Genomic DNA, 16,295 nt, shown 5'->3' on the forward strand with positions numbered 1-16,295 from the left:
TGGTTTATGAAGATAATCAACCATAGAAATGCTCAAATGTTGAATGCAAGTCAATTTAAATGGATATTTTCTCCAATTTTTATAAAACACTGATCAACTAAACGTCTGATCCCGCTTTGGGTGTTGTCTTTTAACTATATATGATGTGTGGATGTTATTTATTTAAATCACATAATAACTTTAAGTAACTTTCATTTCCGAATTGTAAAATCAGGTACGATTTGACGGACAAATGTCCCCTTCCTTGGGGCGAGATGAGCAGCTCTGGGTCATTTTCAGAAAATACATTGCAAAAACGTATCTAAAAATAAGTAAAATGTTCTTAAAATTTGTGTTTTTGTCCTAGATTTGAGCAGGTAAATAAGATTATCTGCCAATGGAATGAGTATTTTGACCCCTAAAATAAGATAATTAGATATACTGCACTTTAAATAAGATGATGGAGATGAATTGTTCCTATTTTAAGTGCAAAAATCTTATTCTATTGGCAGATGATCTTATTTACCTGCTCAAATCAAGGAAAAATACACACATTTTAAGAATATTTTACTTATTTTTAGTACCGTTTTTGCAGTGTATAATATTATTAATATTGTTTCTGGTCTCTTAAGCTTCCTAACTAGAAATTATGACTAATTCAGGCCTAAAAAGTAAAAAATGTTTTGTATTAGTGTATTTGAGCAGCTAAATAAGACTATTTGCCAATCGAATAAGAGTTTTGCACTTAAAATAAGAATATTTCATCGGCATCATCTTATTGCATGATATCTAATTATCTTATTATAGGGGTAAAAATACGTATTCCACCGGCAAATAGTCTTATTTAGCCGCTCAAATCAAAATTTTGCTTACTTTTAGTTCCCTTTTTGCAGTGTGAAGAGGCAACCTACCAGAAAACCAGTAATAAGCTGGATCTTTAGAAGTTTTGGCACAAAGACATAACTTTTTCCCACTTTTCTTTAGTTGAGACTGAAAAATACTAAATAATAGTACTTTAGCATTGAGAAGGTGATTCTTAAAGTGATTTTAGCCCCAAACTTGTTCTCTAACATAGGATCAGCTGAAGATCAGTGCGTCTCACATATATTTGTCTTCGGGTTTTTGTTTATTCTTAAATATAACCCCTTCAGATATCATTCATCTGCTAATGGAACATGCTTGCTCGTGTTTCTTGGCACTTATGGACCCTTGGAAAACATGTACTTTCTCCCCTTTGCTTTGATTCCCCTAAATAAAATAAAAATGTAGCCAACATCGTTACTAGAATCCATCCGTGTTTAACATAGTCCTAGCCAAAGGAACCCAGCAGACGGGTCAGAGAGGAGGTTCTGGTCCAGTTCTACAACTATAACTCTCCGTTTGCACATCTCCCCGACTTCTCTTCCATCCATCATCTGGACATTGAGAGAGGATGGACTGTAAACCAGTAATGGACAACAGGGATCGAATATATCGTTATATTTAGTGGTTTTAATGTAGTAACAATAAAAGCGACAGTAAAGTATTACGGTGCTGGATCCAGTCAGAATCTTACAACCACAAGCTGCTGTTTAAAAAATAAATTTTATCTGCCCACTTATCCACCCTCTATCAACCCGGCTACTTCAGTTACATTAGCAGAGCAACGGCTAAAGAGCACAGAGTAAATGCACTTAGTCATATTTTCTAATATAATGCCGTTTACTGAGGTACCCATGGATCAAGTGTGAAACAAAACGGTAAAAATAAGTACTGTCCTCACATAGATGGGTTACACGCCAACTAAATGACAGGCCTTGACTTGTCTTGCTTTATCAGAGAAGCACAAGCTCCATGAAACTGAGAAAAAGGGATACGTAACAAAGGTTTTAGGCGGCTTAAATCTTCATTGTTTATGCTAATCAACTCATAAACCATGATGGCTGAGGCAGTTATTGATGGTCTTAAAAGTTGTTGAGAAATGAAATTACGTCTAGGGTCTGCAAGTCCACTTAGTAGAGTTGCAACTTTAGGATGCATCGTTGCACACCTGAATCAAATGGCTGAATACTGAGCCTGTCCATTTGCAAGAGGCCATTTAATTTTTTTTTTTATAGCTTCATCCAATCAAGCAATCCAACAAGAAAATGACGGGCAAATCACATCCAAGAAAACGATGTATGAGAATATTCTATTGCTGTGTTTCCATCTAATTCTAATGCGAATTTTGAGTGAACTTTTAACATGTCACCAAAAAAGAAAATTATGGGAACATCCAGGAAGACGGCGCTAGCAGAAACAGCTGATCAGTCATGTGAGGAAAGAACTTTGTTTCCATCTCCTCTTGAGAGCTTTTGCTGTTATTGGGAAAAAGTCAAAAACCACCTCAAGCGAGCGTAAAAAGGTTTTAGCGAATTTTAGTGAGTTAATTCGAATTTTGCTGTTTCCATCAACCATTTTTGTAATGCAATACTTCAACATGGGCATTAAAAACGTTGATGAAAACTTCTGTTACCCCCATATTTCCTTCTAGACCGCCTTCGTGAGTCCGTTAAAAGGGTGCTTGCTCTTTTTCCAAATTAAAATTCCAGACTTTTTTAAAACTGATCTTTTTTTCCCCCAAGACCTTAACTTTATGTACTTGTATACTTGTGTGCCTACTGCCTACTTCATTGGTTGAGATTGTACAAACTGTTTATTAGAAATGTTAATTTTTATAGGCTAGTATTCAATGAACAAATGCATTATTCACAGTAAATTAGGCTTTTACTGATGAAAACGTTTTAAAACATGAAAATCACAAGTACATGAATTTCACATCAAACAAGTGTTTGATTCCATTAGGCTAATACAGTACGTGACCAGTTAGTGAAATTATAGTTTTATAGCCTACCTTCCTATTTCTCATTTCACAATGCCTTTGAGCATACTGTAAAATTCTACCACATACTTTATTAAGACTTCCACACAAAATTCAAGACTTTTCAAGGTCTGGAAAACAGTGTTTCAAAATTCCATACTTATTAAGACTTTCAAGACTTGCGCAAGGACCCTGCGTTAAAAGCAACGCCTTCTACATCCGCGGTCTCTCCGTCTGGCTACGCTCTTGAGTTCATGAGATGTACGAGTTCACTCCATAAAAAAAGGGGACATAAAGAAGACGGAAACAAAACAAACTTCTCATTTATCCTTTTAACAACGTCCTAAAAGTTCTCTGTTACTGATTATACATCGACTCTGCATAGTTTTACTTCCGTCAAGTATAGATAAGTATATGTTTTTGTATTCATATCCAAAGCCTGTATATATCAAATAAAAAATCGGCTTCCATGTTTGGTGAGAAACCAGTAGTTTGCATCCAATTTATGGCTTTATTGGGAATATTTAAAAACAGATGTTGTAATGTATAGTTACCGATCTCTCATTACCCTATTTTACTTGGACAAACCGGATGTCGTTTGCGTACTTTTTCCTGTTTCATACGGTTGTAATTGTGGAGCTTGACCCGGCTAGAGTCCGATGGATCGGAACGGAGTAGAAAATTGTACTTTTTCCGTATTTTGACGGTAACATTGGGTGAAATTGCTGGGAATGTGGAATTTGGGGGTTAAGCAAAAACTGGAGTTTGTCCTCAGCTTTAAGCCGGCTCCCTCTGTCCACAAGATCTGTTTCCAATCTACCGCAACTCTGCTCGTATCAGCACCATGTGATGTTCTAAACACGACGTTCACCGGTTCCTGGGAATAACTTTCTGGAATTTCACCTTAAGGCCAAAAGGGGGCACTAGTGTCTAAACATTAAAACGCCAACATGCAGGTTTGTTTTCAGCATCTTGTGAACTTCATGAATCAGACTGTTGATAAACCCATAATTGGCCATTAACACAATAAAAACATTACATACAATAATTGTCTTTAGCAACTGCAAACAACATGGTTGTTTGTGTAAACAGAGAGGCTGGGCAAGGAGAGCAGCAGAGAAGTCCATGGTAACTCTGGAGGAGCTGCAGAGATCTGCAGCTCATCCATGAGCTGCCTGATGAGCTGTCGTGATCAGGAACAGGTATATATGCACGAAAAATTGGGAGGAAAACCAGCCAAAGTCCAAACAACAGCCCAAAAGATCTGCAGAAAGCCTGAAGAACCGCTGATCCAGACCACTTTGGAGGATTTAAGCAAAGTCCGTTGGCTTGGAAGGGAAATGTAAAGACACCAGGTTTGGTCTAGATCTTTTGCACACTGCATTATTAATCTCTGACATTATGTATCGCTGCTGCTTCAAAAAAAAAAAAAAGGTTTTTATCCAACAAAGCAGCTGCTATCACAAAAATATAATTTGTAGCCCGCATCGCTAACACTTCCACATCAGTGGGCGCCGAGGATTACGGTCTAATAGGAGCTCACTCTGGTACACAGACTCCTACAGCTCCTTATGCAGCAAGAACAGAGTTACAAGGAGGTCAGTTAGCCTCTGTTTCTCCGGATATCTCTGGGTATGTTTAGGCGCCCTCCTCCTCTTCTCCTGCCCTCCTCTGCCTCACTTCTTTGATTGTTAGCGTCTGACGAGACATGCTTGGCCTGCGCTCTGGCCCTCTGAATTATTTATCAGCCCCTTGTCCAGTTAAATGGCTACAGCGGATCCAGCCAGCTGCCTCGTGCACGTTGCCCTTGGAGGCTGCGCGCGCCTCTGCTGTCCAGCAGCCAAAAGAACATTTTGCACATGCGGACAGCCCCAAACGTGCAGGGGGGGCGGGGGGGCGGGGGGGAGTCGGTGCCGAACAGAGGGGACCCACAAGATCGGCAGATGATGTAAAAAAAATAAATCCAAGTGCAATCCTTCTCTGAAAAATACCCTTTTTTTCCACTCCCTGAAAGTCATTCATGTTCAGGTAATATTTTGAATTAGTCATAATTATTAAAGATAAATGTCTTCAGACGCAAAGTTCTTATTTTCAGACAAAAAAAACCAACTATGGTTTTTATTTTTTATTTTTTAAGCCTAAAGGTTCAGAAATGGTCTCAGTTTGGCTGGAAAACTTTAGATAGTTAAAACTTTCAAACAGCCTCAATCAGATTTATCTAAAAAAAAAAAATGTCCCAATCTACTCAATCCAGCTAATTATTAAAGACAAATGTCTTCAGACGCAAAGTTCTTATTTTCAGACAAAAAAAACAACTATTGTTTTTATTTTTTAAGCCTAAAGGTTGAGAAATGGTCTCAGTTTTGCTGGAAAAACCTTAAATAATTTAAACTTCCAAACAGCCTCAATCAGATTTATCTAAAAAACAAAAACGTCTCAATCTACTAAATCCAGCTAATTATTAACAATAAATTTCTTCAGACACAAAGTTCTTATTTTGAGACAAAAAAAACAACTATTGTTTTTATTTGTTATTTTTTAAGCCTAAAGGTTCAGAAATGGTCTCAGTTTGGCTGGAAAACTTTAGATAGTTAAAACTTCCAAACAGCCTCAATCAGATTTATCTAAAAAAAAAAAAAAATGTCCCAATCTACTCAATCCAGCTAATTATTAAAGATAAATGTCCTCAGACGCAAAGTTCTTATTTTCAGACAAAAAAAAACAACTATTGATTTTTTTTTTTTTTTTAAGCCTAAAGGTTCAGAAATGGTCTCAGTTTGGCTGGAAAACTTTAGATAGTTAAAACTTCCAAACAGCCTCAATCAGATTTATCTAAAAAAAAATAAAATGTCCCAATCTACTCAATCCAGCTAATTATTAAAGATAAATGTCCTCAGACGCAAAGTTCTTATTTTCAGACAAAAAAAAACAACTATTGATTTTTTTTTTTTTTTTTAAGCCTAAAGGTTCAGAAATGGTCTCAGTTTGGCTGGAAAACTTTAGATAGTTAAAACTTTCAAACAGCCTCAATCAGATTTATCTAAAAAACAAAAACGTCCCACTCTACTCAATCCAGCTAATTGTTAACGATAAATGTCTTCAGACACAAAGTTCTTATTTTCAGACAAAGAATAAAAACAACTATTTTTTTTTATTTGTTATTTTTTAAGCCTAAAGGTTCAGAAATGGTCTCAGTTTGGCTGGAAAACTTTAGATAGTTAAAACTTTCAAACAGCCTCAATCAGATTTATGTAAAAAAAACAAAAACGTCCCAATCTACTCAATCCAGCTAATTATTAACGATAAATGTCTTCAGACGCAAAGTTCTTATTTTCAGACAAAAAAACAACTATTGTTTTTATTTATTTTTAAGCCTAAATGTTGAGAAATGGTCTCAGTTTGGCTGGAAAACTTTAGATAGTTTAAACTTTCAAACAGCCTCAATCAGATTTATCTAAAAAAAAAAAAAACGTCCCATTCTACTCAATCCAGCTAATTGTTAACGATAAATGTCTTCAGACACAAAGTTCTTATTTTCAGACAAAGAAAAAAACAACTATTGTTTTTATTTGTTATTTTTTAAGCCTAAAGGTTGAGAAATGGTCTGTTTGGCTGGAAAACTTTAGATAGTTAAAACTTTCAAACAGCCTCAATCAGATTTATCTAAAAAAAAATGTCCCATTCTACTCAATCCAGCTAATTATTAAAGATAAATGTCTTCAGACGCAAAGTTCTTATTTTCAGACAAAAAAAAACAACTATTGTTTTTATTTTTTAAGCCTAAAGGTTGAGAAATGCTCTCACTTTGGCTGGAAAACTTTAGATAGTTTAAACTTTCAAACAGCCTCAATCAGATTTATCTAAAAAAAAAAAAAAACGTCCCATTCTACTCAATCCAGCTAATTATTAAAGATAAATGTCCTCAGACGCAAAGTTCTTATTTTCAGACAAAAAAAAACAACTATTGATTATTTTTTATTTTTTTAAGCCTAAAGGTTCAGAAATGGTCTCAGTTTGGCTGGAAAACTTTAGATAGTTAAAACTTCCAAACAGCCTCAATCAGATTTATCTAAAAAAAAATAAAATGTCCCAATCTACTCAATCCAGCTAATTATTAAAGATAAATGTCCTCAGACGCAAAGTTCTTATTTTCAGACAAAAAAAAACAACTATTGATTTTTTTTTTTTTTTTTAAGCCTAAAGGTTCAGAAATGGTCTCAGTTTGGCTGGAAAACTTTAGATAGTTAAAACTTTCAAACAGCCTCAATCAGATTTATCTAAAAAACAAAAACGTCCCACTCTACTCAATCCAGCTAATTGTTAACGATAAATGTCTTCAGACACAAAGTTCTTATTTTCAGACAAAGAATAAAAACAACTATTTTTTTTTATTTGTTATTTTTTAAGCCTAAAGGTTCAGAAATGGTCTCAGTTTGGCTGGAAAACTTTAGATAGTTAAAACTTTCAAACAGCCTCAATCAGATTTATGTAAAAAAAACAAAAACGTCCCAATCTACTCAATCCAGCTAATTATTAACGATAAATGTCTTCAGACGCAAAGTTCTTATTTTCAGACAAAAAAACAACTATTGTTTTTATTTATTTTTAAGCCTAAATGTTGAGAAATGGTCTCAGTTTGGCTGGAAAACTTTAGATAGTTTAAACTTTCAAACAGCCTCAATCAGATTTATCTAAAAAAAAAAAAAAAACGTCCCATTCTACTCAATCCAGCTAATTGTTAACGATAAATGTCTTCAGACACAAAGTTCTTATTTTCAGACAAAGAAAAAAACAACTATTGTTTTTATTTGTTATTTTTTAAGCCTAAAGGTTGAGAAATGGTCTGTTTGGCTGGAAAACTTTAGATAGTTAAAACTTTCAAACAGCCTCAATCAGATTTATCTAAAAAAAAATGTCCCATTCTACTCAATCCAGCTAATTATTAAAGATAAATGTCTTCAGACGCAAAGTTCTTATTTTCAGACAAAAAAAAACAACTATTGTTTTTATTTTTTAAGCCTAAAGGTTGAGAAATGCTCTCACTTTGGCTGGAAAACTTTAGATAGTTTAAACTTTCAAACAGCCTCAATCAGATTTATCTAAAAAAAAAAAAAAACGTCCCATTCTACTCAATCCAGCTAATTATTAAAGATAAATGTCCTCAGACGCAAAGTTCTTATTTTCAGACAAAAAAAAACAACTATTGATTATTTTTTATTTTTTTAAGCCTAAAGGTTCAGAAATGGTCTCAGTTTGGCTGGAAAACTTTAGATAGTTAAAACTTCCAAACAGCCTCAATCAGATTTATCTAAAAAAAAAAAAAAATGTCCCAATCTACTCAATCCAGCTAATTATTAAAGATAAATGTCCTCAGACGCAAAGTTCTTATTTTCAGACAAAAAAAAACAACTATTGATTTTTTTTTTTTTTTTTAAGCCTAAAGGTTCAGAAATGGTCTCAGTTTGGCTGGAAAACTTTAGATAGTTAAAACTTTCAAACAGCCTCAATCAGATTTATCTAAAAAACAAAAACGTCCCACTCTACTCAAACCAGCTAATTGTTAACGATAAATGTCTTCAGACACAAAGTTCTTATTTTCAGACAAAGAATAAAAACAACTATTGTTTTTATTTGTTATTTTTTAAGCCTAAAGGTTCAGAAATGGTCTCAGTTTGGCTGGAAAACTTTAGATAGTTAAAACTTTCAAACAGCCTCAATCAGATTTATGTAAAAAAAACAAAAACGTCCCAATCTACTCAATCCAGCTAATTATTAACGATAAATGTCTTCAGACGCAAAGTTCTTATTTTCAGACAAAAAAACAACTATTGTTTTTATTTATTTTTAAGCCTAAATGTTGAGAAATGGTCTCAGTTTGGCTGGAAAACTTTAGATAGTTTAAACTTTCAAACAGCCTCAATCAGATTTATCTAAAAAAAAAAAAAAAAACGTCCCATTCTACTCAATCCAGCTAATTGTTAACGATAAATGTCTTCAGACACAAAGTTCTTATTTTCAGACAAAGAAAAAAACAACTATTGTTTTTATTTGTTATTTTTTAAGCCTAAAGGTTGAGAAATGGTCTGTTTGGCTGGAAAACTTTAGATAGTTAAAACTTTCAAACAGCCTCAATCAGATTTATCTAAAAAAAATGTCCCATTCTACTCAATCCAGCTAATTATTAAAGATAAATGTCTTCAGACGCAAAGTTCTTATTTTCAGACAAAAAAAACCCAACTAGTGTTTTTATTTTTTAAGCCTAAAGGTTGAGAAATGCTCTCACTTTGGCTGGAAAACTTTAGATAGTTTAAACTTTCAAACAGCCTCAATCAGATTTATCTAAAAAAAAAAAAAAAACGTCCCATTCTACTCAATCCAGCTAATTGTTAACGATAAATGTCTTCAGACACAAAGTTCTTATTTTCAGACAAAGAAAAAAACAACTATTGTTTTTATTTGTTATTTTTTAAGCCTAAAGGTTGAGAAATGGTCTGTTTGGCTGGAAAACTTTAGATAGTTAAAACTTTCAAACAGCCTCAATCAGATTTATCTAAAAAAAAATGTCCCATTCTACTCAATCCAGCTAATTATTAAAGATAAATGTCTTCAGACGCAAAGTTCTTATTTTCAGACAAAAAAAAACAACTATTGTTTTTATTTTTTAAGCCTAAAGGTTGAGAAATGCTCTCACTTTGGCTGGAAAACTTTAGATAGTTTAAACTTTCAAACAGCCTCAATCAGATTAATGTAAAAAAAAAAAAAACGTCCCAATCTACACAATCCAGCTGATACTTTCAAACAGCGTCTCCAAGGTAATTATTTCCAATTACTCCGAGTGTTTATTCCAGGTTTTCTTCCATCCCTGAGCAAATGGAGCTCACGTGGGGTTTGAAAGCGACAACAAGAACAGGCGGAAAAAAACCCAAAACAAAGCAGGACGCCACCTGCTTACCTCTCTTAGCGCTGATTGGAAATGACTGAACGAAATGGCCTGTTTTTAATTCAGATGAAATCAAATGACACGCAGCGGTTACAGAGAGGCGGCGGCGTAATGAAAATGGAAGCCGCTCGCCGCAGAACCCAGCTGTGGAACCGCTGAAGCGTCCTCGGCCGTTTCTTGGATCCAACGCGGGCCAGGATGGCTGGAGAACCGTGATGGAGACCTAATTAGGTTATCTTGGAGACACTGGCGGACGCAGGACCGCGGAGTGTGAAACCCAATGGAGGGTTTTTTGGTCTTTGCTGTGCAGTTTTGGAGCAGTGCAGCAGAACTTTCTTTACTTTTAAGCAGGTGATGTCAGACTGTGTTTAGCTTCTTTCCATTTATTTATTTATTTTTGACAAAATAATGGCAACAAAAAGGCTGTTTTTCCATCATTGAATGTGAATATATTGAAGCCTTGAAGCACATTTTTAGAATCAGATGCTTCATACCACAAAGAATCTGGCTTTGGTTACACTTTCCTCTCAATTAAAACTTTTGTGGACAATAAAGGCTATTCTATTATTTTCTAAATTAAATACGATATACAACAAATATTTCTCTACTAAAAAATAAAATGCACATCTTAAACAAAAGAGACATGAATTGTTGCAAATAAACTGCAAAAAACGGAACTAAAAATAAGTTAAATATTCCTGAAATGAGTGTATTTGTTCTTGATTTGAGCAGGTAAATAACATGATCTGCCAATGGAATGAGTATTTTGAGCCCTGAAATGAGATAATTAGATATTCTGCCCTCTAAATAAGATGATGGAGCTCAATCGTTCCTATTTTAAGTGCAAAAATCTCATTCCATTGGCAAATCATCTTTTTTACCTGCTCAAATCAAGAACAAATACACTCATCTCAAGAAAATTTGGCTTATTTTTAGTTCCGTTTTTGCAGTGTAAGCATTGTACCCTGCAAAAAGGGAACTAAAGGGATGTTCAGTTTTCTTGAAATGAGTGTATTTGTTCTTGATTTGACCAGGTAAATAAGATCACCTGCCAGTGATTACATACGATTTTTGTACTTAAAATAGGAACAACTGATCTACATCATCTTGTTTCAAGTGCATATATCTAATTATCTTGTTTTAGGGGTCAAAATACCCATTCCATTGGCAGATAATCTTATTTACCTGCTCAAATACACTTATTTCAACAAAATGTTACTTCCTTTTAGTATTCTTTGCAGTGTATGGGTCTGGGTGCTCGGCCTCTTAATCGTTAAGCAGATCTACAGCCGGAGGGGGAAGGAACCGTCTCTGGCAGCTGGTTTTAGCTCTATAGCGCCGACCTGCAGGTAGAAGTCTGAACAGTGTGTGTGGGGTCTGCAGAGATGTCGGCAGCCTTTTCTCTGGACTTGTACGGCTCCTGGATGGAGGATTGATGATCGTCACCGTTGATGATCCTTACCTCCACTACCTTGAGGGGTTACATTTCTGGACGGCACCGGCGGACCAGCCGGCCCACTTCCTGTCTGCAGGACCTCTTCACCGCCCTGGATCAGACCGATGACAGCGCCGCCATCTGGGCACTTCCGGAGTTTCACAGACAGGACAGACGGAAGAGGGAAGGGGGGGAACACACAACCCTGGGGGACGCCGGCGGTGATTGTTCAGGAAGCTGGTGATCTGCTGACAGCACCGTGAGCTCCTGGTGGAGGATGTCTGGGTTTGTGGTGTCCAAGGCCGGGCCGAAGTCCACAGACGGCTTCCTGCCGTGGTTCAGGTGGTGCAGGATGAAGCCTTTTTATTTTTTTACCCCCCCGCCCCCCTTTTTTTTTTTTTTTTTTTTACAGTTTTCAGTGTTTACACTGCAAAAACTGATCTAAGAATAAGTAAAATGTTCTTAAAGTTAATGTATTTATCCTTGATTTGAGCAGGTAAATCTGCCAATGGAATGAGTATTTTGACCCCTAAAACAAGATAATTAGACATATGCACCTGAAACAAGATGATGTTATTCCATTGGCAAATTATTTTATTTACCTGCTCAAATCAAGGACAGATACACTCATTTTAAGAACATTTTACTTATTTCTAGTCCCGTTTTTGCAGTGTAAAATGACCAGACAAGCGAGGATTTAAAATATTTCCTATGACTCGTACTGATACTGTCTATTATTATGAAATCCACCTAAAAAAAAAAAAAAAACTGCAGTTTCCTTACAGTACTTTGACTTTTGTTTGTTTTTTGGGGGGGGGGAAACTCAGCCCTCCTAATGGCTCTCACTGCTAAAAGGGAACTAAAAGTAAGTGAAATTTCCTTAAAATCAATGTATTTTTCCTTAATTAGAGAAGGTAAATAAGACTATTTGCCAGTGGAATAAGATTTTTGCACTTAAAATAGGAACAATTCATCTCCATCATCATATTTCAAGTGTAGGATATCTAATTATCTTATTTTAGGGGTAAAAACACTCATTTCATTGGCAAATAATCTTATTTAGCTCGTCAAATCAAGGACAAATACACTAATTTCAAGAAACTTTTACTTACTTTTAGTTCCCTTTTTGCATTGCTGAGAAGAAGTAAGAAGTTGGCCTGAACGTTTGCACTGAGTTCAAAATACTGTGTGCGGTGAAAAACCTGGTGAAGCACGATGGTGGCAGTATTATGGTATACAGATGTTCTTCTTCAGCAAGCACAGAGAAACTGCTGGTGATGGGAAGAACTTGGCAAAAAGAAGCTCCAGCACAGACACCAGAGAAAGCTTATTGGCTTATATGGGCTAAATATTGCTCTCACAGTTTATTTTATGATGTTTTAATCAGATTTTTAAACACTAACTACATAAAGTTTGGCGTGAGATGGTTTCTCATATTCCAGGAAGAAATCCTTCCTTCATGTCTGCAGATCCATCTCCTTGTGGACACGTTATACGTCAAAAACGCAGCTAATATTTGTGCACCTTCACCCAGCAGGTCTCTCACTGCCAAGGATATTAAAGCTTTAAATCGCCACAGAGAGCATTGGGATCCACATTCAAACTCCAGTTCGCTTTCCTTTTGTTTCAGCTCTGGATATTTCCAAACCAGAACTAAAAAATTTTCTTTTTTCCCCATCATGTCGCTTACGTACAACATTGATTAAAAAAAAAAAAAAGCTCTGCAACAGACCAGTCAAACTCATTTTGAAACTAGAACTTGTAGTTTGTACAAAGTTGGTCTTAGGTGTAAATTTGTGTCTGATTAAATTGTGTTGTGGTCTCCTTCACATTTCCCGGTTCTGCTGGAGGTTTTTCCTTCCCGTTAATGGGTGGTCTTTCTTTCTACTGTCGCTTCATGCTTGCTCAGTATGAGGGATTGCTGCAAAGCCACCAACAATGCAGACGACTCTCCCTGTAGCTCTACGCTTCTCCAGGAGTGAATGCTGCTTGTCGGGACTTTTGAAGCAATCAACTGGTTCCCTTGTATAGGACATTTTTGACCAATCTGACCCAATCTGTATAATCTGACTGATTCTGACTTTGTAAAGTGCCTCGAGATGACATGTTTCATCAATTGGTGCTATATAAATAAAATTGAATTGAATTTCCTGATTTCCTGAAACTTAATGCTCCTAACCTTTAATTTTTCCAGACGAACTTGTCACCTGCGCTGTCAGCTTTAATGACCGTGGTGTCATTGAGCCGGCCTGACTCAAGTACTGTGCAGTCCATCGCCGTGCTTCTCGCTAGGACAGCATTTCTGTATTGGAAATCTCATTAATTGGTCTAATTGTATAACTTTTTTTGTGAATTTGCTGGTTTTGGATCCATGTCTAGTAATCTCCTGCTTGCAGGTTGTAGTTTCTTTTAAAAGAAAAGGGTAAAAGAACCCCTCATGGGATAAAGTTTCTTTCATTTCGCTGCTTGATTTGGGTTCCAGTCTCTGTACTCGGACGAGCAGACGTTGACGAACCAAATCTCTCTCTCTCCCTCCACAGCGTGCACCTGTACTACCTGTTCCCCAGTCTGGAGGAGGGCGGCCTGGCCACCTACAGGACGGCCATCGTTCAGAACCAGCACTTAGCCATGCTGGCCAAGGTAAGCGCCTCCTTCCCTGCAGGTGAGAGCGGAGCCTGTGTTGCTGTCTTCCATCACCGTGTTGTGACTGTGCTGCTCTCCCCGCTGCACACAGGAGGGAAAAGAGTAATTCTGTCTCACTGCCATCCGTACCAGTTCGCTTTTTTTTTTTTTTTCTTTCCTCAGGTTTGTAATTGGAGTTAAAAGGTTGTTGTTTTGGAGACTGGTGCGACCGGGGCTCCCTGCAGACCCCCGGAGGTCTTCCTGAATCACTCTTCGGCTCCTGTTATCACTCTGCCCCCCCGCCTCCTCCTCCTCCTCCGCTCGCTGGCAGCCCAGCCACGCTCACTGGCAATGTTTGTAAAGGAACACAACAATAATCGTCCCGTGATGTGGAGAAACCAATTAAAAACTTCAATCTTTCATGTCGCTCCCCGCTGAATACAGAGATGCAGCCGCCTGAATCTGCATTAGCGCCGCGTAGCAGTTCGGCTTGTTTCAATTTGCCGCTCGCGCTAAAGCGAGTGTGATACAGTGTTCGGCGCTGCCAGCTTGTTTACCGGGGCTCCTCTGAAGCAGTCTGCTCAAGAACACTCGCAATTATCTCCCAGAAAGCATCTTCAGCGAGCGCCGGCGCAATCCGCCACTTCACTCGCAGGGCTTAAAAGTCAGAGCGGGTTCCCTCTGAGTTGGAGTATTTGTGGATTGTGATTTTAATTTCTGTGTGCAATCATAGGAAGGGAGAGGGGGGGGGGGGTGCTCGCCACCAACAGTACCTCCAACAGTTATCAGCCGTAATTAAAAAGCACCCCGGCTGCTTTTTGTCTCTGCAGCGCCGCCAGGAAAGTCAAGTTGGGCTGTTTTTTCTCTTGGCTGGGAGATGACTCGCAGAAAGTTTTTAACTGACCTCAGACGGTTTGCTGAACACTCAGTCTGTGCAGATCCTGAGTGGCTTTCTTTTTTTTTTTTTTTTTTTTTTTTTGTCTCTCTCTGTTGCTGCTGGGTTTCCGTGAAGTTTCACTGCGTCGCCGGTGGCTTCACAGGCCCTGCAGGAACTTAATAACAAGTTTAGAGGAAAAAAATCATGTTTTCGTTGAAGATTCACGGACTCGATTAAAACGTTGCGGCGCAAAAACGATAATTGTAGATTTTAGAGCCGTGGACCAAAATAGTTGTAGCTAGGGCTGAACAATTAATCGCATTCGGATTTAAAAAAAACGCAATTAGCATTTTTTGGCTATGTAACAATTAGGGAGCTAGACACGTCCATTAGGTGTTGGTAAAATGTTTAAAGTGGGTTTGCCTCCACATGGAAGGGAAGACTGTTGCAGCAGTGAGATAATCTAATTTTATTACTTGTTTTAGAGGTTATATAATCATACATAGCATTAAGTACAGGTCAATCAGTTTAATACATAGACTGGTTGCACTTTATGTTCAACAAGGATTGATGTCCAAATCAACTAAAAGCTGTTCTCTTGAATAATATTCTGATTAATAGAAACATTAAAAGTTCTTGTTTTAAATAGTCCTTGTTTACAAACATCTTTATTTAGACGCCATTTTTGTTGCTTGTGGTTAATGCAAAGAAAAGTCAAAATTGCAATTTTGGTTGAAATATATTGTAGGCAGAACGCAATCATTTCTGCTCTGAGTTTAGATGCTGTGGCTCTTTTAGCACCTAGTCTGCACAGCGAGGAAACAAAATGATTTGTTGTTTGTATATGTTTAAAAAGATATGATAAATTAAACTGGGGAAAAAATCGCATTAAATCGCAATATTAAGAAAAAAAATGTCAATTAGATTATTTTCCAAAATCGTTCAGCCCTAGCTGTAGCTGTTCTAAATCTACCTTGTCCTTATTCCCACGGGGGTCCGTACTTTGACTGCACTGTTTACGGTTTCAGCCACCCTGTTGTAGATTTACATTTCAGTTCGCGATCGTTTTCCTGTTGACGAACCAGTGGCGACCAAAAGCTTCATTTGCCAGACAGATCGGCAAATGTACTTAGACTTAGACAACTTTATTTGTCATTTTGTATGCACAGAGTGCTTACAGAACGAAATTTCTTTGCATACAGCTTTAAAATTGCAGTAAAAATTAAATTACAGTATAAGGTGCAGCAGTGATTTAAAAGTAAACAAGTTAAATGTTGACAATGCAGGAGAAGTCACAGTGTACAGGTGAGTATTTTTTAAAACCATTTGTATGTACAGAATTTGATTGTGCAAAGGGCATTTGTGCAATGTCTCATTGGTGAGACTTTACACTTTTGGTTAAACAGGTGACTAATATTCTTTTGGGGTTAAATGTACCTAAATGTGAAACTGTTTCTTGATTTAAAAAACATAAAAAAATAAAAAAAGATGTTCACTATCCGTGTGTAAATGTGTTGGAGGTTTTAGACCTGGGACACGTGTCCTAATCATATGCAATTAGAAAAAGATGTCAGTAGGAGGTTTACAGCTTTACTGTGTAAAG

The 16,295-nt window shown here is 36.8% G+C and overlaps 1 protein-coding gene across 1 annotated transcript in view; it reads left to right on the top strand.

Annotated features, from left to right (window-relative positions):
* Positions 1-16,295, top strand: part of drosha (drosha ribonuclease III) — a 210,356-nt gene that overhangs the window by 91,758 nt on the left and 102,303 nt on the right. Inside the window, exon 21 of the mRNA XM_036125221.1 lies at positions 13,734-13,833. Within this exon, the coding sequence (XP_035981114.1) occupies positions 13,734-13,833 (100 nt within the window). The remainder of the gene's footprint in view (positions 1-13,733; positions 13,834-16,295) is intronic.

This window comes from Fundulus heteroclitus, chromosome 21 (genome assembly GCF_011125445.2).
Source record: "Fundulus heteroclitus isolate FHET01 chromosome 21, MU-UCD_Fhet_4.1, whole genome shotgun sequence".
NCBI lineage: Eukaryota > Metazoa > Chordata > Actinopteri > Cyprinodontiformes > Fundulidae > Fundulus > Fundulus heteroclitus.